Raw genomic sequence first — 21,907 nt, 5'->3', positions numbered from 1 at the left:
CGGGTTGGGCACTCGCAAGCCGGGGACGGGGTGCAAAACTCCTGACCACCTGTATCAGAACGTCCCGCTTACGCATAGGCCTCTGGGGTCAGAGCCTGAGCAAAAATAGTTGCTTCTCCGCGTAGGGGTAAGGGTGCGCTCCCCCCCCCCATTGGGAACACGTGGGGGTATCCCTTCAAACCAGTTTGGAGAGTCACACAGCGTGTGGAGGAGTAGGAGGAGGTGCTAGACTTGGGGAGTTGCTGCTCAGAGTTGCTTTTGAGACTGTTGGTTTGGCCAAGTTAGGACGGCTTGAAAACTGCGGTTGGTTCTTGTGCAGCGTTTGCTAGAAAGCACCTTTGTTCCCTGAGGGGGAGGGGGCTGTAGGTTTGGCTGCTCGCCGGGGATCGAGGTCAAAAACATAACCCTGCCTCATTCTTTGTGCAGTGCAGCGCATGCTCTCCGATGCCCAGGACCCTTCCTGTTTCAACACACGGGTCCCCAAAACGTCCCAGTCGTTCTCCTGGAAGCCTGACGTGTTGAAAACTTGATGTCCAGGGCATATGATATAATTTAACCTGGTTTCACTCTGTGCATTTTAATGGTGCATGTTTGCCTTTCCCCCCTTTAAACCGCATAGAAAAGCTGCATTTAAGAAAATATGAATGTGATGAAGCTAGTGAGTGAGCACTTAGCTTTAATAGTTAAGCTTGTAGGCATGTGTTAGAATCATCTTTAGCTGTATGATCATCTTTCTTTTTTCAGAGCCCCTGACTTATTTAGTGAACGAATGCGATGGTGCATAATTAATGACATTGTTTCCAATAACTTAATAAAACAGCAATGAAGAGAGAAATTGTGCACTGTACAAATTCCCTAACTTGTTTTTTTGAAAAAATTCTCTTTGTTATGATGATTTTAAAATTAGATTCTGATTTGGCAATGCATTCATCTTGTATCCTTGGTTCATTCACTATGAAGTATTCAACTTATATGTGATGGCCAAAATTTTGCTCTGCTATTCAAAATAGTCACACGTGTGACTTCAGTTAATTCAAGGGAGTTACTCCAAATTTACTGTAACTTTGAATAGACTTTGGCTCAAAATATGTATGGGTCTGAAAACTGAGGCCTCCAATTATTTCAAAATCCTTCTTTGGTATTTAAGTGTGCTTTAAATACTTGTGCTTCAGGACCTATGCAGATTACTCTAAGGTTTTGTCTATACGAAGGTACTTGTAGCTTTAACTAACTGCTGGTGCAACTTTACTGGTAGAAGCTGTAGTGCAGACCGAGAAGGTAGTTGTCTTCATTATTTATGTGAAATGCTCAAGTCATACGTCTACAGTAATGCCCACTATTACTGTCTGCATCAGTGATGAATTACTGGTGAGACACATACTAGTGTAGACGCAGCCATAGAGAATTCAGATTCTTATGGTTTGAAGTGGGGGCTTAAAACACACTTAAGGACTATATAGAAGTATGTGAACCCTGCAAAGTAAAATGCTCAGGATTACGAAAATGCAGGGTTGAGTTCCATGTATTCATTAGTAATCTTTAGCAGAGTACTGACTCATATTCTGTGTAAAGAAGGGTTTTATCTGCTGTTGCAGGTAACACCTAAAATTACTTGGTGACAGGTTTCAGAGTGGTAGCCATGTTAGTCTGTATCAGCAAAAAGAACGAGGAGTACTTGTGGCACCTTAGAGACTAACAAATTTATTTGAGCATAAGCTTTTGTGGGCTAAAACCCACTTCATCGGATGCATGCAGTGGAAAATACAGTAGGAAGATACATATACATGTTGAACATGAAAAAATGGGGGTTGCCATACCAACTATAATGAGACTAATCAATTAAGGTGGGCTATTATCAGCAGGAGGAAAAAAAAATTTGTAGTGGTAATCAATCATTTCCAACAATTTACAAGAAGGTGTGAGTAACAGTAGGGGAAAAAATAGCATGGGGAAATAGTTTTTACTTTGTGTAATGACCCATCCACTCCCAGTCTTTATTCAAGCCTAATTTTCATGCTAATTTTTTTTACCTCGTTCTTTTTACCTAAAATTACTATCAACTAAAAGATTAGAGGGGGAAAAATTATTTGCTGTGCAATCTAGATGATACATAAAACCCAAGCCTTGTTAATCTATAAATCTTGCCTCATTGGGGATGGGAGTTGGATTAAATTAGCATAAATCTGAGTGGGGTTAGATGTTGTGGTGAGAACATGAGACCTGCCTATACTGTAGGTCTTGCTGTTGCTGTCACCAGTGGAACTGCACCTTTGGTAAATGATGGCCATCATGCTTGCTTATGCAGACAAGGTCCATGTGTAACTGATGATTAAATCCTGTGGGTGGGAAGAGATTTCATGCAGCTACTGAAATTAGTAATTCTTTCTGACTAAGCCAATTTTCACCTGGCAGGTAGCAATGCTAGAAAAACTTTTGAGAGAGACAGTGAACTTCTAGCAACAAATGAAATGTTTGCTCAGAAACAACAGCTTAAATCATTCTCTCTTCCCAGTGTGTGTGTGTGTAATGCAATTTGTAAATATTAAAGGGAATAACCTCTGTACAAACATTTTCAAACTAACATGTCTTATTTTCCGTTTACAATGAAAGGATTCCAGTTTTAATATCTATAGAACACATGAGTAAGCGGTGTAGAAATAGTCTCTCAAAGAATAACTTGTCCATAACCAGAATTTGCAAGATCAACTAGAAATGTTATTCAGGCTGCAAAGGAACACTTCAGTTGCTCAGCGTCAAATTCTGCTCTTACATTGGTGTAACTGAGAGGAGGCTTCATATGCAGCTATTTATCTTTGTATAGAATATTTTTAATGTGCAAAATTTGATGATACCCCCATAATATGTACACATTTTTTGAATAATAAAAATTTTAATAGTTTTTAATACTGTGACAACTTTTCTACAGGGCTGAATCTGCTGTTTGTAATAGATGTTTCCCTTATGTTTTCAGTTTTTTTAAGCACTTGGTTCATATGTAGTACAATAGTCATCTTGCACATGTCTGGGAACTCTGTATTTATAAGATACTGCAACTCTGTTAGTATAGAAGCTCATTTGGGTAATGCTATAATGAGAACACAGTTTGATCATGAAGACTGAAAGCTTGGTACCCTCACCACTGCAACATTGAGACTATTTAGTGTGTCCATATCTCTTCAATACTTCAACATCATTTTAGGGCAGGGATTCTCAAACTGGGGGTAGGGACCCCTCAGGGGGTTGCGAGGGTATTACATGGGGGGTCGCGAGCTGTCAGCCTCCACCCCAAACCCTGCTTTGCATCCAGCATTTATAATGGTGTTAAATATATAAAAACGTTTTTAATTTATATGGGGGCGGGGGGAGAGGGTCGCACTCAGAGGCTAGCTATGTGAAAGGGATCACCAGTACAAAAGATTGAGAACCACAGCTCTACAGGGCCATTAAGAAGCAAAAGGAGTGGGATCACAGTCTTAAAGTTCTGAGGTGGTATTTCAACATCTTTGAATGGATATTTCTGAAACTGAGCTTTATTGACTTTAGTGCTGTACTTAGTGGTACTATCGGTTGAGGTGGTAAATAAAAACAAATTCAAGTGAAAGAAATGGAGGGGAGGGATAGCTCAGTGGTTTGAGCATTGGCCTGCTAAACCCAGGGTTGTGAGTTCAATCCTTGAGGGGGCCATTTAGGGATCTGGGGAAAAATCAGTACTTGGTCCTGCTAGCGAAGGCAGGGGGCTGGACTTGATGACCTTTCAAGGTCCCTTTCAGCTCTAGGAGATAGGATATCTCCTTTAAAAAAAAAAAAAAAAAATGGACATTTGAACTAATTGTTCTAAACAATGAATTAATTGTTCTAAATTAATAGTCTTTTTAAAAAAAGACTTCCGTATTGGAGTGTACAGTTGTGTGTGGTTAATGAGTCTGGGGGAAAATATCATGCCTTAGTAGGCATCATTTAATAAGACTGGTGGCATTTGTATTTCTTCTTGGCTGCTTTTAAGACTCTCTGTGTGCAGCTAGTCTGATGTCCTAACATACTCTAGACTAGGAGGAACCATATCAGGATACATAATCACTGGAATAAGCTTACAAGGGAGGCTGTGGAATCCCTATCGTTGGAAGCTTTTAAGACCAGATTGGACAAACACCTGTCTAGAGTTACTTGAGCTTACCACAGTGCAGGGGGCTGGACTTGACTTCTCGAGCTCCCTTCCAGTCGATTCTGTGAAGGCATTACATCACATACATAGGTGAGAGGGCATTGGACTATCCTGTCTCTGTGGTATTTTCACTACATGCTGGAAAGCTGTGAATGCTTTCACTGGATGTGCCACATCTGATCTTTGTTGTCTGGGCCATTGTAATAACACTGTTACTCAAACTCAGGTTACATCCTACCATAGCAAAAACTTGATGGCCGTTTAGGATTTACTCTTCAGAAGTACTGAGGGCTCCTTGTCCTCACCCACAACTATTTCATATTTGGGGACAATATATACCTTCAAGTCAGCGGCACTGCTATGGGTACCCGCATGGCCCCACAATATGCCAACATTTTTATGGCTGACTTAGAACAACGCTTCCTTAGCTCTCGTCCCCTAACGCCCCTACTCTACTTGCGCTACATTGATGACATCTTCATCATCTGGACCCATGGAAAAGAAGCCCTTGAGGAATTTCACCATGATTTCAATAATTTCCATCCCACCATCAACCTCAGCCTAGATCAATCCACACAAGCGGTCCATTTCCTGGACACTACTGTGCTAATAAGCGATGGTCACATCAATACCACCCTATACCGGAAACCTACTGACCGCTACACTTACCTACATGCCTCCAGCTTCCATCCAGGACACACCACACGATCCATTGTCTACAGCCAAGCTCTAAGATATAACCGCATTTGCTCCAATCCCTCGGATAGAGACAAGCACCTACAAGATCTCTATCAAGCATTCTTAAAACTACAATACCCACCTGCTGAAGTGAAAAAACAGATTGACCGAGCCAGACGAGTACCCAGAAGTCACCTCCTACAAGACAGGCCCAACAAAGAAAATAACAGAACACCACTAGCTGTCACCTTCAGCCCCCAACTAAAACCTCTCCAGCGCATCATCAGAGATCTACAACCTATCCTGAAAGATGATCCTTTACTCTCACAGATCTTGGGAGACAGACCTGTCCTCGCTTACAGACAACCCCCCAACCTAAAGCAAATACTCACCAGCAACCACACATCACTGAACAAAACCACTAACCCAGGAACCTATCCTTGTAACAAACCCCGATGCCAACTCTGTCCACCTATCTATTCAAGTGACATCATCATAGGACCTAATCACATCAGCCATACCATCAGGGGCTCGTTCACCTGCACATCTACCAATGTGATATATGCCATCATGTGCCAGCAATGCCCCTCTGCCATGTACATTGGCCAAACCGGACAGTCTCTACGCAAAAGAATTAATGGACACAAATCTGACATCAGGAATCAAAATACTCAAAAACCAGTGGGAGAACACTTTAACCTGTCTGGTCATTCAGTGACAGACCTGCGGGTGCCTATATTACAACAGAAAAACTTCAAAAACAGACTCCAAAGAGAGACTGCAGAGCTAGAATTGATATGCAAACTAGACACAATCAACTCCGGTTTGAATAAGGACTGGGAATGGCTGAGCCATTACAAACGTTGACTCTATCTCCCCTTGTAAGTACTCTCACACTTCTTATCACACTGTACTCGGCTAGCTTGATTATCACTTCAAAAGTTTTTTTTTTTTTTTTTTCTCTTAATTAATTGGCCTCTCAGAGTTGGTAAGACAACTCCCACCTGTTTATGCTCTCTGTATGTGTGTATATATATCTCCTCATTATATGTTCCATTCTATATGCATCCGAAGAAGTGGGCTGTAGTCCACGAAAGCTTATGCTCTAATAAATTTGTTAGTCTCTAAGGTGCCACAAGTACTCCTGTTCTTCTTTTTGCGGATACAGACTAACACGGCTGTTACTCTGAAACTTGTTCATATCCATTGAATTTCTTGCAGGTTTGAACCTGTAATAGTGCAGCACAAGCCATTAACTTCCTTTCTTCACCTCTCCTCCACACGCATTTTGAAAGTATTTACTGCATTCCTCTTAATAGGTTGAAAACTAGTAATATTTTGTCTTCTGGCATGTCTACAAAATCAAACCTGGTAGTTCAGGAGAATACGTTTCTGCAACATAAGATTTATTAAATTTGTTTTGGTTGTCTGTACTCTTACATAACAGAGACAAATATATCAGCTTGAAATAAATTGTTTCGTGCTAACAGGAGAGAGAATTGCCTGTTCCGACGATGAAATGACTTAAACCTTATATACAGCAATTCCTTGTGGGAGTGAATTTGCTTAAAAGCAATGCATGAATCAATTGGAAGGTAATAGATTTGTATTAAAAATAGCCCCAGTAGTACCCAATACCTAGCGGTTTCCACTTGTGTATCTCCTGTGAGTTAAGTAAATACTATTTCCATTGTGAAAGTGAGGAAGGTGGAAGGAGGAGGTTAGCTTGCCTAAGGTCAAGAGGGAGTCTAGGAAAAGACCGTAGAAGTCTGTTCCACGCCTTAAATAAAAGATCATCATTTCTTGCAAACACTTGTGATTTGCAGGGAGTGGACAATATTGTATGCTTGATGTGTAGGGTGGATAAAGATTTTTTTTAAAATCAATTTATTGAAATCAGCTTTGTTAATTTAAGTTAAATACAAGCTTTTTAAAAAAATCGTTTCCAATTAAATTTTAAGTTGATAGCCTATGGTGAAGCCTGAACTTATCTATTAAAATCATTTAAATTAAATAGTACACGTTTGCTGTCAAGTTTTAAAGAAAGTAAAACTACTCAAGGAGTGGAAGTTTATGGTTATGTATCTAGAACTGAAGTTTCATTGAAGTACCCTAAACTAACTTTCGACAGCATAGCCTTTTCTGCAGGTGCAAAGAATATTTTCTGCATTTCCGTTTATTCAGTTCAATGCCTAGTTCATGCAAAGTTTAAAAAATAAAATAAAATTGGGAGTTGAAAAAAGCTGGAAAGCTTGTTTTCCTCTTAGTTTTCATTCATAGATTCAAGGTGTGAGGGGATGAGATCTACTAGTTCTAAAACACTGAAGGACATGGTAATAAAAAACAATCAGTTCAATGTATTAACTCTACAGATAATACTTCCTTTGTTTATTGAATTAGTTTCAAGTGCAAAACATGTTTTAGTAAACTTTTTATATATCAAATGCATGTATGATAGTTTTTATTTAACAGAAAATAAAATGCAATTGTTTTACATTATTAATTAAATTTGAGTTTTCATCCAAAATAGATCTTGACACAAGTAAAATCTGAATAGTAGATAAAGCATGTATTATTCACTGTTTTCTAATATAATAAAAAGGTAAAAAGAATCTGCATAAATGTACATTAAGCTATATAATTGCTTAAATAAATTTGTATAGATGTAGTGTATCCTCTTAATTAGCAAAAAGCACCATATTTAGTGTAAAGGCTATAGTTCAGTGGTTCTCAAACTTTTTGGTGACCCCTTTCACACAGCAAGTCTATGAGTGCGACCCCCCCCTTATAAATTAAACCCACATTTTTTTTTATTTAACACTATTATAAATGCTGGAGGCGAAGCAGGGCTTGGGGGGTTGCAAGCAGTCAGCCTCCACCCCAAGTAATAACTTTATGACCCCCTGAGGGGTCACGACCCCCAGTTTGAGAACCCTTGCTATATAGTTAGTTGCAAATGAACATGTTTTAATAGTTACCAACCAGTGAGAATCAGCCTTTATTTAGCAAAATAACTAAAAAGTACAACTTAGAACATGATTCAGATCAATTATTTAAATCAAGATTTCCTGCTTGCTGATATAAATAATAATTAAAATTGGTGATTCTAAATCATGTTGATTTAAATCAATCCACACTGCTTATGGCTCTTTGAGGTGGTGAATAGGTTACGTTCTGGGTCCTAGAGGAGATTGACAAGGAAGACCCAACAGCTTTGTGTGTTGTGTTTTGTTTGTTTTTTTTTAAACTGTTTAGGATGATGGAGAATTCTCAGAATATGAACAGGTTTATTGAACAAGTTTATCTCTTGTCCATGAGGGAAGGTCAGCAAAGACTCCAGCTTGTGGAGAGCTATTACTCTGCAAGTCCTGGGTATGAGACAGGATTCGCAATGTAGATTTTTAGCTGAAAAAAGTGATGGATACAACTGAGGCTTTTAAACTTGCATATATTGCACTTAAGTGGTTCTCAGCCTGTTCAGTACTATGGCCCTATTACAAAAGATATTTGAGATGCCTCTCCCATAGTTTCAGGTCCCGCCTTTAGGAAACAGTGTCATCATGACCCCAGTTTGAGAACCTAGTGCTCTTTAAATGGTTAAGATATTTAAAGTATAGGGAGTAGCCCAGACTCTGTAAATATGGTAAGTGATAAATGGCAGGCTTTAAAGGATGCCTGTCAGGTTTCTGACTTTTTTCCCCATATCTAAGCATAGTGATCCCCTTATCAATCTGCAAGTCTGGTGTGATTAACTGAAGAGTACTTCTTTCCTGTAAAAGAGAGACTGAAACATATTGTGGCCTGATCCAGCTCCTGTTGAAGTTAATTAGAGCTTTGCCATTAACTTCAGTGGAACTGGATCAGACCCTTGGAGAGACAGATTTGGCAGAGAAACTGTTGATTAGAATCTGAATCTAAATTGTGCCTCTCCCTTCAAAAACTCTAGATGTGATCCATACTAGAAACACACTACAACACTTGTTTTAATGTTTGTCTAATCTTCAGTCCCCCGTTTGTATTATCTAGTTATCAGTTCCAGGGACTTGCACCCAAAAGTTAGTTTTAGCAATATAATTTTCAAAGGTAAAAAATGTATTTTGTGTGACAGTCAATTCCAGTTGATTCTGCTCTAGCTGTGATGTCACTTTGGGGGAAATTCATCTGATAAGAGACTACTCAGCGATCTCAAAAATGGAATTTGGGGAGGTTACAGACAAAAAATAAAATGTTACCAGGATGCAGGAAGGAGACTACTGTGTCAGAGTACTATGTCACAACACAGTAGAACTCACCATGTGACTATTCATTTTTTTTGTATGGACAGAATGAATCTTTGTCTACAGTGGAGCTTGGGTGTGATTCCCAGCACATGTAGATGTACCCATATTAGCTCCGCTCGAACTAGCTTGCTCAAAAATAGCACTGTAGCTGGTGTAAAATGGGCAGTGGCTTGGGTTAGCTGTCTGAGTATGTAGCCAGAGGGCCCGGACAGGTACGTACTTTGGGCAGCTAGCCTGTACCACTCCAGTTACACTGTGATTTTCACATGCTAGCTCAAGCAGAGCTAGCACTGGTATGTCTGTGTAAGCTGGGAAGCACCCCCTCTTCCCCCTTCCCCCTAGCTCCAAGTATGAGGTAGCCTAAGTGACAATATTACAGGACTCCGTAGCATCATTCTGTAATGTAACAGTATAGTTTAGTTCCACCTGCACAGCAAAGAACACTGGTAAAGTATCTTTGGGGCATGTGCTGCTTAAATGTAACAGTCTGTGAATGTAACGTGTGCATGCTATCTTAACATTGACCGCAGAACCTTTCAGTTGTATCACATAACTAAAATATTGATGAAGCATGGGGGATGGTATGAGAAGACTCCAAAGTCCTAGTTCTGAGAACTGGAGCTAAGGAGCATGAAAAGCATTTGTGGGGACTTACTAGAATTTGTGCAGATTCAATTAAAAGAAGTAATACTTGGCTCTTATTTCTAATAGTTCTCAGTGCTTTATAAAGAGTAAATAAATTTAAATTAAATTAATGGAGATATCCCATCTCCTAGAACTGGAAAGGAACGTGAAAGGTCATCAAGTCCAGCCCCCTGCCTTCACTAGCAGGACCAATTTTGATTTTGCCCCAGATCCCAAAGTGGCCCCCTCAAGGATTGAACTCACAATCCTGGGTTTAGCAGTCCAATGCTCAAACCACTGAGCTATCCCTCCCCCTACTATCCTCCCCCTTTAACAGATGGGGAAAAGGGCACAGAGGTGAACTGACTTGTCCATGGTGACTCAACTGATAGGTGAATTATTAAAAAAAAAAAAAAAAAAAAAAATCCAGTTATTTCTTTGACTCCTTCTGCAGCTGTAATAGTTTAAAAGTACAAAGACAAAATGGAAATCATTCTTCCAGGCTTTTGAAAACTTAGCTGAGTATAGAACTCATCAGATAACTTTAGTGTCAGCTACTTTATTTGGAAAAGCACCCTATACAGTATACCATGTTTGGGGGTGGGGGGGCGAGGAATCAGTCATTCTGGGAGCAGTCTTTCAATCCTTTTGAAGTGAGTGGCGATGGATTAAGTCTCTCCCAAATGCAATCAAAGGGCCTGCTGCTATAAAATTGAAGTGCTTGCGGTATTCTGACTCCCTGCCAGTGCTGCTTCCTGCTCCTTATTCCCTATAGTGGAGACCCACATTTTCTGATAGTGGCCTTTTCTCTACTGTGGATCCAGATTTTGCAAGATTGCTAACCCATCTTCAGTGCTGGACACAAATCTGAAGATTCATGGATATTGCCTTAATCCACGGTGTATGAAAAGTTGCTTAATTAGGGTGGCTAACTTCATGAAGCTTTGAACTCTGACATAGAAAAGGATTAATGACTTGTATCACTTGGAGGGTTTCAGAATATTAAGTAATACAGACAATTGACTAAGTTGATAAGTTCACTTTATTTGATACAATTTTTCTAATCACTGTTTGCTTTTGTTAAAATTATGAGTTTTCTGGGAATTTAAGGCCAAGTCTAAAGTAGAAAACTATGCTGATATCGTAATGTCAGTTAGGTGTGTGATTTTTTTTTCTATTTTGCAGCGTTTCTATACTGCCAAAACCCTAGAGTAGATGCAGTTATAGCATCATAAAAGTGTTTTCGCTGATGTAACTTATTTTGCTTGGGGAACTGGCATAAGCAATATCAGAAAAAGCATTTGTGTGTAGCTGTGTCTACACTACAAGGGTTTGGTATAGCTATCCTGATACAACTTTTCTAATGTAGACCTGGCCAAGTATGTATTAAGAAATCCCAAGGTTCTCCATTAAAGGAAAAAATTCCCTGATGCAGCATTTTTCAGCAACTCATGTGTAAACAAATGTCAGATAATCAAACTGAAATAATTTACTGTGAGCAGGACTCAAAATTAACTTGCTGGTGTTACATTAAGCTATTAAAGTAAACTAAAAGAGAACCTTAACACAACTTGGAAACTTGACTTTTAATGACTTTCCAATTGAAAAGTCATTTCTTTGAAGCCTAATCTCCATTGACTAGGCCTTACAATTGTCACTTTAATTGGTTAAGAGGGTGTAGTACAGTATTATTTTTCTTTTTTTGTCTTCTACAGAGAACTGAGCACTTCTGTGGGGATGTTTGTAGGTATGTGAGTTTGTTTATTTAATGAGTAAGATAAATGGCAAGAGCTTCACTGACATGTAAAATTTTGAAACATTTGTATTTAATGTTGAGCAGTTCAAGTACAAATAAATCACTGGGTTATGTATTTTGTCTATTGTATGCCTGGCAAGTATGTATAACTATCTGAGGTTTGATTTACCCTTAAGTTGTACCAGCATAGCTGTCAGTAATGTGGAAAAAAAATTACAACCCTAATTGGGGGTAGATGCAATTATACTGGCAAAAAAATCCATTTGCTGGTGTAATTTATTACATATGGGGAACTGGCTCAAGCTATACCAGCAAAAGAAGTCTTTGGCTAGTATCAGCTGCGTCTCTGCTAGGGAGGGCTTTACCATTGTATCTGTAGGATACTTTTAAAGGTAGACAAGGCCTAAGTTACTTGCTGTGGATAGTATCAGAGGGGTAGCCGTGTTAGTCTGAATTTGTAAAAAGCAACAGAGGGTCCTGTGGCACCTTGGAGACTAACAGTCTGTTAGTCTCCAAGGTGCCACAGGACCCTCTGTTGCTTTTTGCTGTGGATAAGAGGTCCTTTGTTTAGGGCCTAAGAAGTCCTGAAGTGGTTTTCTCTTCTATTTGGGGGCTATTTATTTCCAAGCATAGTAGATGTAAAAATACTCAAGGTTTTTTTAAAGTTGGATCAGCCCTTTCTGAATACTTAGTTATGCAAGTAACTTTGCTGTCCAACAGGTTATGTTGGTTCAGTTTGTTAGACATACTGTAAATTTCAAAGGTAGTCAAGTTTAGTGCTCATTTAAGACCTTTGTCCTGGCATTTCACCACATAGTTATCAAAACTGATTCATGGCCAGGATTTGTAATGAGTGCCACATCTGTCTTGTGTAATCTCTCCTCTGCATACCCTCTTTTGGCTCAGTTACTATGCCTAATCTTTACTCTTTGCACTTGTTTAGCCTCTCCCTCTTTTGCTTAGTCATTGTGGATGAACACAGATCTGACTTCTTTAAAGAACTTCTAAAGTTACACAATAAACGTATTTAAAATAATGAGAATTAGTACAATTTATGGGTATTTTGGCACTGCCTCACTACTTGAAACTTTGGTAGTAGCAACTGTTTCCTTGTGATAAGTGTGAGCCGGGATTATTTTCTTAACTTCGGAAGATGGGCAGTAGGCTATAATGCTGGTATACACAGCTCAGAGCAGCTAAAGTGTATAAACAGAGGTTTTTTCCCCTGTGCATCAACTATAGGGCCTTTCTGTCCATCTTGGCTCAGACATGGCTGAAGTTAGACAACAGGAGGGAACTTGTCTGCCAGTAATTTTTATGAATTCATATTTTATATATAATATACAATTATATCCCCAAATCTACATTAAAAACATGATGCTTGCCAAGTAGAACACTTGAAGGTTAGATTGCCTATGTAACTTTGATTTGGCTCCCTAGTGTGTTTGCATTACGGTATATGATTATATACTATTTTTTTCCTCACAGCCTCCCTGCCTCATTCTGTGACTGGCTAGTTATGCCATATTTTTCATCTTTTCCATTCAGTGTTTGGCCTCCAGCTTTAATTAATGTACATCACCTAAACTCTTTGCTGAATTCAAATATAATTTCTTCATAGGCGTTTCTCTGATGCTTTGATAATAAGATCTGTGCAAACATTAATTAATCTTCACAACATTTCTGTGAAATTAGGTGGTATTATCTCCATTTTACAGTTGGAGAACTAAGGCCTAAATAGATTAAGGCTGAAATTGTCAATGTCCACTAGTTTAGAGAGCCCAAATTGAAACTTCTAATGCCTGATTTTTTTTTTCCAGAGTACTTAACATTTTATAACTCATCTTCAAAGTTTAGATCCAACTGACTTCTGCTGCAGTGAGTGACAAACACTTCGGTAGATCTGATCCTACGTCTCTCACACTGTGATCATATGATTAGACATCTCATCATGCATAATTCTGGCATTGCCTGACATATGAGTGCTTGACTTTGCAATCTTAATGTTCTTTTAACATTTTTTCTAATGTTATATATGTACACGTGCATATAACATCTCTTATTATATCCCCCACCATTGGATAAAGTATTAAAAACCTATTCTGTGGCTCTATTGAAATAAATGTTTTAACTTCAGTGGTGCAAGGTGCTAGTATTTAACCAGTAGATTGTTAAATTAAAAAGCTGTTTTAACATCTAATAATTTATGCTGCTTTACTGCTGGGGTGCAATTTCCCCAATTCTAAGTCTAGAGCAGCAAGCACTTCTTATCACTTAAATTAGATTGAATATTTTCAGGTGTTGAAGAAAATCTTTCTGAATTGGAAAGCATGATGTTCTTTTATTCTTATTATGGCTGAGTTCCATCCCACAACTTGATTCACAGCATGATTTATCGCTAACATCTGGTAAGCACTTGTTGAGGAAACCTAGAGAACCCTCAAGAGTGTGTCTCTGGCTGGCTGTCTCTGAGGGGAGTGGGGTGAGGAAGTAGTATGTTGTCACAGATAGGGGACTACCAAAATGGCCCTACCAAATTCATGGGCCATTTTGGTCAATTTTACAGTTTCATAGGATTTTAAAAATCATAAATGTAATGATTTCAGATATTTAAATTTGAAATTTCAGTGTTGTAACTGTAGGGGTCCTGTCCCAAAAGGCGGTTGTGGGGTGGTCACAAGGTTATTGTGGGGGAGTCTTGGTAGTGTCACCCTTACTTCTGTACTGCTTTTAGTGGCGGTGCTGCATTCAGAGCTGGGCAGCTGGCGAGCAGCAGTTGCTGGCTGGGAGCCCAGCTCTGAAGGCAGCAGCAGCGCAGAAGTAAGGATGCCATGGTATGTTGTCGCTACCCTTTCTTCTGCACTGCTGCTTTCAGAGCTGGGGTCCTGGCCAGCAGCCACTGTTCTCTTGCCACCCAGCTCTGAAGGCACTGCAGAAGTAAGGGTGGCAATACCCTGACTCCCCTACAATAACCTTGCAATTCCCCCATAAACCACTTTGGGGTCAGGATCCCCAGTTTGAAAAATGCTGATTTCCCCTGTGAAAACTGCATAGTATAAGGTAAAAGTACAAAAAAAGACCAGATTTCGCGGGGGAGAACAGATTTCACAGTCCGCGATGTGTTTTTTTTCACAGCCATAAATTTGGTAGGGTCCTAGTCATCGATACTGGCTGGTTTAGGAGAGTGTTAATAGAATGACAGGTTTCAGAGTAACAGCCGTGTTAGTCTGTATCCGCAAAAAGAACAGGAGTACTTGTGGCACCTTAGAGACTAACAAATTTATTAGAGCATAAGCTTTCGTGGACTACAGCCCACTTCTTCGGATGCATCCGAAGAAGTGGGCTGTAGTCCACGAAAGCTTATGCTCTAATAAATTTGTTAGTCTCTAAGGTGCCACAAGTACTCCTGTTCTTCTTTTTAATAGAATGAGGAGGTTTTCACTTAATTTACTGGTTTATGATTTGGGTTCAGTATAACTTAATTACCAATTACATACAAGTCCAATTGGCCATATCTGCAGAGAAGTGTTGAATGGATGTTGAGAGAACAGCCAGAATAGTTTAAATGAAAAGTCAGAGGAAACTTGCATTGCCTTCGGCTCTGCTCCTCTCTTGTGAATAAGTAGAAGACGTTCATTCTCCAGTAACCTGAGGGCATCTTACCTGAGCACTGATTTTGCTTTTAAAACAGCGTCGTCAACTGTGCATTTCAGATTAACTCTGCCTTACTGTTCTTGGACACTGTCAGCTGAAATCTCACTGGTCTGACTTGTACTGCTTATAGTTATCAGAAATAACTAAGGCAGAGAAGAGAATACTCTTCTCTTTTTCAGGATTAGTGCATTTGATAGCTCTTATACACAGCGGTAGCAGATTTTTTTTCATAAAGAAAATCTGGATGTGAAACCACATCGGCAGGGACAATTGAGCAGATGGAAGCATTTTGAATGCCAGCATTCCTTTGTGTTACATTATGTGTAGCTATAAGAGTTATGAGGTAATTTCATATTTGCAAAAGCAAGCTCTCTTGTTTTGGTTTACAGATACTAGGGAGACTCTAAAGATATATAAAGCTTTAATAAAGTAAAAAATCATTTGTTGCCCTCATTATTGAAGTCCATAGCGTGTAGTATGTTAGGATTTGTTTCAACTTTCACAAGTATAAATAATCCCTATGTAGGAAAAGTGTTGTTGTATTGTTTAAAGTTAATTTGCTTATGTATTTAACTTTCTGTCATGCCTTGAATAGTTCTGTCAGGCATGTCAGATGCTGCTTCTAGCAATTGTAGTCATCCAGGTGGAAGTTTTGAATGAAGAAATTATAGTTTGGAATGTAGGGAAGAAATCAGTTTTGCAAAAGGGAATTGGGGAAAAAATAAGGGAAGGGATTTTATTTTCACTCCGTGTGTAAACCAGGGGTCGGCAACCTACGGCACACGTGCCAAACACGGCACGCAAGCCGATTTTGAGTGGCACACTGCCGAGGTCCTGGCCCCCAGCCCCACTCAGGCCCCCCCCACCCACTGCTCTCCCCTGTGGGGGCAGGAGGCAGAAGCTTGGTCCTGCGGCAGCCAAGCTTCCCCCCCCCTTCTTCCCCCAGCGTGGTGCTTTCCTGCCCCTCCCCTCCCTCTTCCTGCGCTGATCAGCTGATCGTCCTTGCGAGGGGGAGCGGAGCAGAGCCGAGCAGCAGCGTGCTCCCTGCTCCTTAGAGGAGGCAGAGAAGAGATAAGGACGGGACATTGGGGAAGGGGGTGGAATAGGGCATGTCCCTTCCAGCCCCCTGTCATGAGCTGCTTTTAGGGCAGGGGGCTGGGATCACCCCCATGAGCTGAGCACCCCAGTCCTCTGCCCTGAACCCCCCCCACACACACCCAGCCTTCTGCCCTGCACCCCCCACCCCCCTATGTCTCTGCCCTGAACCGCCCCCCAGGTCTGGGGTCCCGGCTGCCGGCCCCTTGCCAGCCGGTGTCCCAGCCGCAGGCCCCGCTGCCAGCCTAGGTGAACAGAACTCCAGGCTGGTAGTGGGCTGAGCAGGCTGGCGGCTTAAGATCAGCATTTTAATTTAATTTTAAATGAAGCTGCTTAAACATTTTGAAAACCTTGTTTACTTTACATACAACAATAGTTTAGTTATATAATATAGACTTATAGAGAGAGACTTTCTAAAAGAATGTTAAAATGTATTACCGGCATGCGAAACTTTAAATTAAAGTGAATAAATGAAGACTCGGCACACCACTTCTGAAAGGTTGCCTACCCCTGGTGTAAACCATGGGGTTCTTTAAAATATTGGAGAAAATTTAATGTCCTTAGAACATGCCCAACACCATTTTTTTTCATAATCAAGGTCTGGTTTGACATCTGAAAAATCCTTCCACCTCCTGTGACTTCTGGAAAATACCAAATTTTCAGTAACAGTGCATGAGATCTGAAATTTTTATTCTCTCACAGCATCCAGGTGGTGAAGAAGTCCTAAGGGAACAAGCTGGAGGAGATGCTACTGAAAGCTTTGAAGATGTCGGCCATTCCACAGATGCCAGAACACTGTCAGAGAGTTTCATTATAGGGGAGCTTCATCCTGTGAGTACATGATCAGTGTACAGATATTAATGTCACTGCAATTTTCAGTGTTTAGACATTTCTGTGATAAGCACACTAAAAATAGAGCTGGTAACCATTTATGCTAGCCATACCTCCTTATTCCACCACACCAGCTAACTTTGGGTGAAGCCAGGCTGCTCTTTCCTGCTCAGGCAGAAGCTGAGAGTTGAACACTCTGAAGTGCTCAGATAATGTGGTATCAAATCATCATAAGGGTACGGCTTATCTCTCCTCTTTGAAATGCATTACAGCCGGGGTTTTAACTTAGGTTGACAAATAACACTACAGAGCACTAAATCATACTGCACTCTCCAATCTGTACATCATGATCTCCCTAAAGATAAGATATAATTCTTTAAAATAGTATATCTTTGAATTTGTGTAAACCTTTTATAAGGAGTAGTCATCTACTGTACTGAAGGAAGTATTCAAAATGATCATTAACATCTTGCACAGGATATCTAAGCTGAAATTGGACAGGGTTCTGTGTAGTCCATATCTGTGCCATTTATTTGTTGGAATAGAAGTGAATTTCAGAATCTATGCTTCATTACTTAAATATATTGCTAGCCCTTTTTGTTGTCAAGGTAATATTGAAAATATGAGGATAGTATAAATGATTAAATGGTTAAAACAAGTTCTAAATCTTCACCTCCATCTTCTTTTTTGATCACCATGGAAAACACCACTATCCAACCTATCACTTGGGCCTATAACCTGGGCATCACCTCTCATGAGTTCCTTGCATCCAGGCTATGGTTAAGTCTTGCTGATTCTTTTGCAGAACATCTCTAAGGGTATGTCTACACTACGGGATTAATCCGAATTTAGATAATTCGGATTTGAGAAACAGGTTGTATAAAGTCGAAATGAGTGCGGCCACACTAGCACAGTAATTCGGTGGTGTGCGTCCAAGTACCGGGGCTAGCGTCGATTTCTGCACCGTTGCACTGTGGGTAGCAATTCCATAGCTATCCCATAGTTCCCGCAGTCTCCTGCGCCCATTGGGATTGTGGGTTAAGATCCCAGTGCCTGATGGGACAAAAAACATCGTCGCAGGTGGTTCTGGGTACAGCCTCACTCCCTCCCTCCCTCCCTCCCTGCATGAAAGCAACGGACGGCAGACAACCATTTTCGCGCCTTTTTTCCTGGGTGGGTGAACACTGCAGACTCCATACCACGGCAAGCATGGAGCCCGCTGAGGTCAAGACAGCACTCATGAATATTGCAAACACCTCGCGCGTTCTTGTGGAGTTTATGCTCAGCCAGGACCAGAAAAACGAGGCGAGGAGGCAGCGGCGGCGGCAGCGCAGCGACAAGCATGATGAGGACATGGACACGGACACAGAATTCAGTGAAACCACAGGCCCCGGTGCTTTGGAGATCATGTTGTTAATGGGGCAGGTTCTATCCATGGAACGCCGATTCTGGGCAAGGGAAACAAGCACAGACTGGTGGGACCGCATAGTGTTGCAGGTCTGGGACGATTCCCAGTGGCTGCGGAACTTTCGCATGCGTAAGGGCACTTTCATGGAACTTTGTGACTTGCTGTCTCCTGCCCTGAAACGCCAGAATACCAAGATGAGAGCAGCCCTCACAGTTGAGAAGCGCGTGGCGATAGCCCTGTGGAAGCTTGCAACGCCAGACAGCTACCGGTCAGTCGGGAATCAATTTGGAGTGGGCAAATCTACGGTGGGGGCTGCTGTGATGCAAGTAGCCAAAGCAATCACTCAGGTGCTGCTACGAAAGTTAGTGACTCTGGGAAATGTGCAGGCTATAGTGGATGGTTTTGCTGCAATGGGATTCCCTAACTGTGGTGGGGCAATAGACAGAACCCATATCCCTATCTTGGCACCGGAGCACCAAGCCACCGAGTACATAAACCGCAAGGGGTACTTTTCAATGGTGCTGCAAGCACTTGTGGATCACAAGGGACGTTTCACCAACATCAACGCGGGCTGGGCGGGAAGGGTTCATGACGCTCGCGTCTTCAGGAACACTACTCTGTTTAAAGGGCTGCAGCAAGGGACTTACTTTCCGGACCAGAAAATAACCGTTGGGGATGTTGAAATGCCCATAGTTATTCTTGGGGACCCAGCCTACCCCTTAATGCCATGGCTTATGAAGCCATACACAGGCAGCCTGGACAGGAGTCAGGAGCTGTTTAACTACAGGCTAAGCAAGTGCAGAATGGTGGTAGAATGTGCATTTGGCCGTTTAAAAGGTCGCTGGCGTTCATTATTGACTCGCTCTGACCTCAGCCAAAGAAATCTCCCCATTGTTATTTCTGCTTGCTGTGTGCTCCACAATCTCTGTGAAAGTAAGGGGGAGACCTTTATGGCGGGGTGGGAGGCTGAGGCAAATCGCCTGGCTGCTGATTACGCGCAGCCAGACACCAGGGCGATTAGAAGATCACACCATGAAGCGCTGTGCATCAGAGAAGCTTTGAAAACCAGTTTCATGGCTGGCCAGGCTACCGTGTGAAATATCTGTTTGTTTCTCCTTCATGAAAACCCTCCCCCTCTACTGACTGATTTTCTGTAAGGAACCCACCCTGCCCCTTCCCCCAGCTTTCTTTCAAACCAAATAAAGTCACTATCATTTAAAAATCATTTATTCTTTATTAATAGATTAGAAAAAGAGGGAGGGAACCCGGGTGGTATTTGGGAGGAGGATTGCTGGGAAGGAAAAAGCCACAAAGAAAAGGTTAAAAAAATGACAGCCTTTTGCTTGGGCTGTCTACTGGGGTGGAATGGGAAGGTGTACGGAGCCTCCCCCCCCGCGTTCTTACACGTCTGGGTGAGGAGGATACGGAACATGGGGAGGGTGGAACAGGGGCTGAAGCGGCAGTCTGTTTTCCAGCAGCCGTTCCTGAACCTCCACCAGACGCCGGAGCAGCCCCAGCGTTGCATCCTTCATCCTCTGGTCTTCCTGCCGCCATCTCTCATCTCGATCGTCTCTCCTCTCCTCACGTTGGTCCCTCCTCTCCTCACGTTGGTCCCTCCTCTCCTCACGTTCACTGACTTCTTTCCTATACTTTGAAACTGTTTCCTTCCACTCATTCAGATGAGCTCTGTCACTCCTGCTGGATTGCATAATTTCAGAAAACATGTCCTCCCGCGTTCTCTTCTTACGACGCCTTATCTGTGATAACCTTCGGGATGGAGGAGGGAGGCTTGAGGAATTTGCAGCTGCTGTAGGGAGGGGAAAAAAGAGAGAATTGTTTTAAAAGCTACATTTTGCAGAACAATGCTTATACTCTTTCACGGTGACCAACACTGTTCACATTACATAGCACATGTGATTTCTGTGCAAGGTCGCATTTTGCCTCTTAATGCTGAGTGCTTGTGGCTTTGCTGCTAGAGATCACAGGTCTGGGCAACAGAATTCGGCTTGCATGCGGCCATGGTAAGCCATTGTTTTACAGCTTCTGCACCCTCCTTTCCCACATACCAAGCATAGCCTGTAGAGTGCTGCAGAAGCCTGGCCAATCTCAGCCAGTTGGGGGGGGGGCAGTGTGGGGGGGCTTGTCTGGGCCCCTTCAGGCAAGTAGAGTGCTGCGGTTTTTCTGTTAACATTCAGCAGCACCAGAAAACAAACTAACCCCCCCCCCGCCATGAATTCTCTGGGATGATCACGGTACCCCTCCCCCCACCGCATGGCTGGTATCAGGGAAGATCCCTGCAGGCACCAAACTACCCCCCCCCCCGCCGCCGACCCCCCCCCTCGCCATGAATTCTCTGGGATGATCACGGTACCCTCCCCCCACCGCGTGGCTGGTAACAGGGAAGAACCCTGCTAGCCAAACGCGGAAAACTTCAGGGCCAATTTCCCATCTGCGCTTGGCTAACTGCAGGGAAGGATTTATTTTCCGCCACAGGCAAACAGCCCAGTAGGAACGGCCACCTCTGTCCCCTTAATTAAGTTCCCGTATTTCAACCAGGTTACCAGGAGTGATATCACTCTCCTGAGGATTACACAACAAGATAAAGAACGGATGTTGCTTGAATGCCAGCAAACACCGGGACCATACGCTGCTAGGCTTTGTCAGGCAATGATACCAGATTACTTGCTGCAAGCATGGCGTGGTCAAGTGTCCTACCATGGAGGAGGGAATAAGGATGCACTGCCCAGAAACCTTCTGGCAAGGCTTTCGGAGTACCTCCAGGAGAGCTTCATGGAGATGTCCCTGGAGGATTTCCGCTCCATCCCCAGACACGTTAACAGACTTTTCCAGTAGCTACAGACTTTTCCAGTAGCTGAACTGACCGCGAATGCAAAGTCAGGCAAAGTAATCATTAAAAACCGTTTGCTTTTAAAACAAGTTTTATATTTTAAAAGGTAAACTCACCTGAGGTCCCTTCCATGGGGTCAGAGTCTTGGGTACTGGCTTGGGAGGCTTGGGAGGGTACTTCAGTCAGGGTGAGAAAAAGATCCTGGCTGTTGGGGAGAATGGAGTGCTGTGTGCTCTCTGCAAGCTCATCCTCCTCCTCCTCCTCCTCTACCCCATCGGCAGAATCCTCAGGCGTCGAGACTATCCCCGACCCAGAATCCACGAACAAAGGTGGGGTAGTGGTGGCAGCCCCCCCTAGAATTGCATGCAGCTCGGCGTAGTAGCGGCATGTCCGCGGCTCTGACCCGGAGCGACCGTTTGCCTCCTTTGTTTTTTGATAGGCTTGTCTGAGCTCCTTGACCTTCACGCGGCACTGCTCAGAGTCCCTATTGTGGCCTCTCTCCATCATGCCCTTGGAAATTTTTTCAAAAGTTTTTGCATTTCGTCTTTTAGAACGAAGTTCTGCAAGCACT

The 21,907-nt window shown here is 42.1% G+C and overlaps 1 protein-coding gene across 1 annotated transcript in view; it reads left to right on the top strand.

Annotated features, from left to right (window-relative positions):
• The window catches only part of LOC128831498 (cytochrome b5), a 35,515-nt gene that overhangs the window by 299 nt on the left and 13,309 nt on the right, over positions 1 to 21,907 (top strand). Inside the window, exon 2 of the mRNA XM_054017961.1 lies at positions 16,952 to 17,080. Within this exon, the coding sequence (XP_053873936.1) occupies positions 16,952 to 17,080 (129 nt within the window). The remainder of the gene's footprint in view (positions 1 to 16,951; positions 17,081 to 21,907) is intronic.

This window comes from Malaclemys terrapin, chromosome 2 (assembly GCF_027887155.1).
Source record: "Malaclemys terrapin pileata isolate rMalTer1 chromosome 2, rMalTer1.hap1, whole genome shotgun sequence".
Lineage (NCBI taxonomy): Eukaryota > Metazoa > Chordata > Testudines > Emydidae > Malaclemys > Malaclemys terrapin.
Note: the sequence above shows the minus strand (reverse complement) of the source record. Positions and strands in the feature narration are given on the sequence as shown.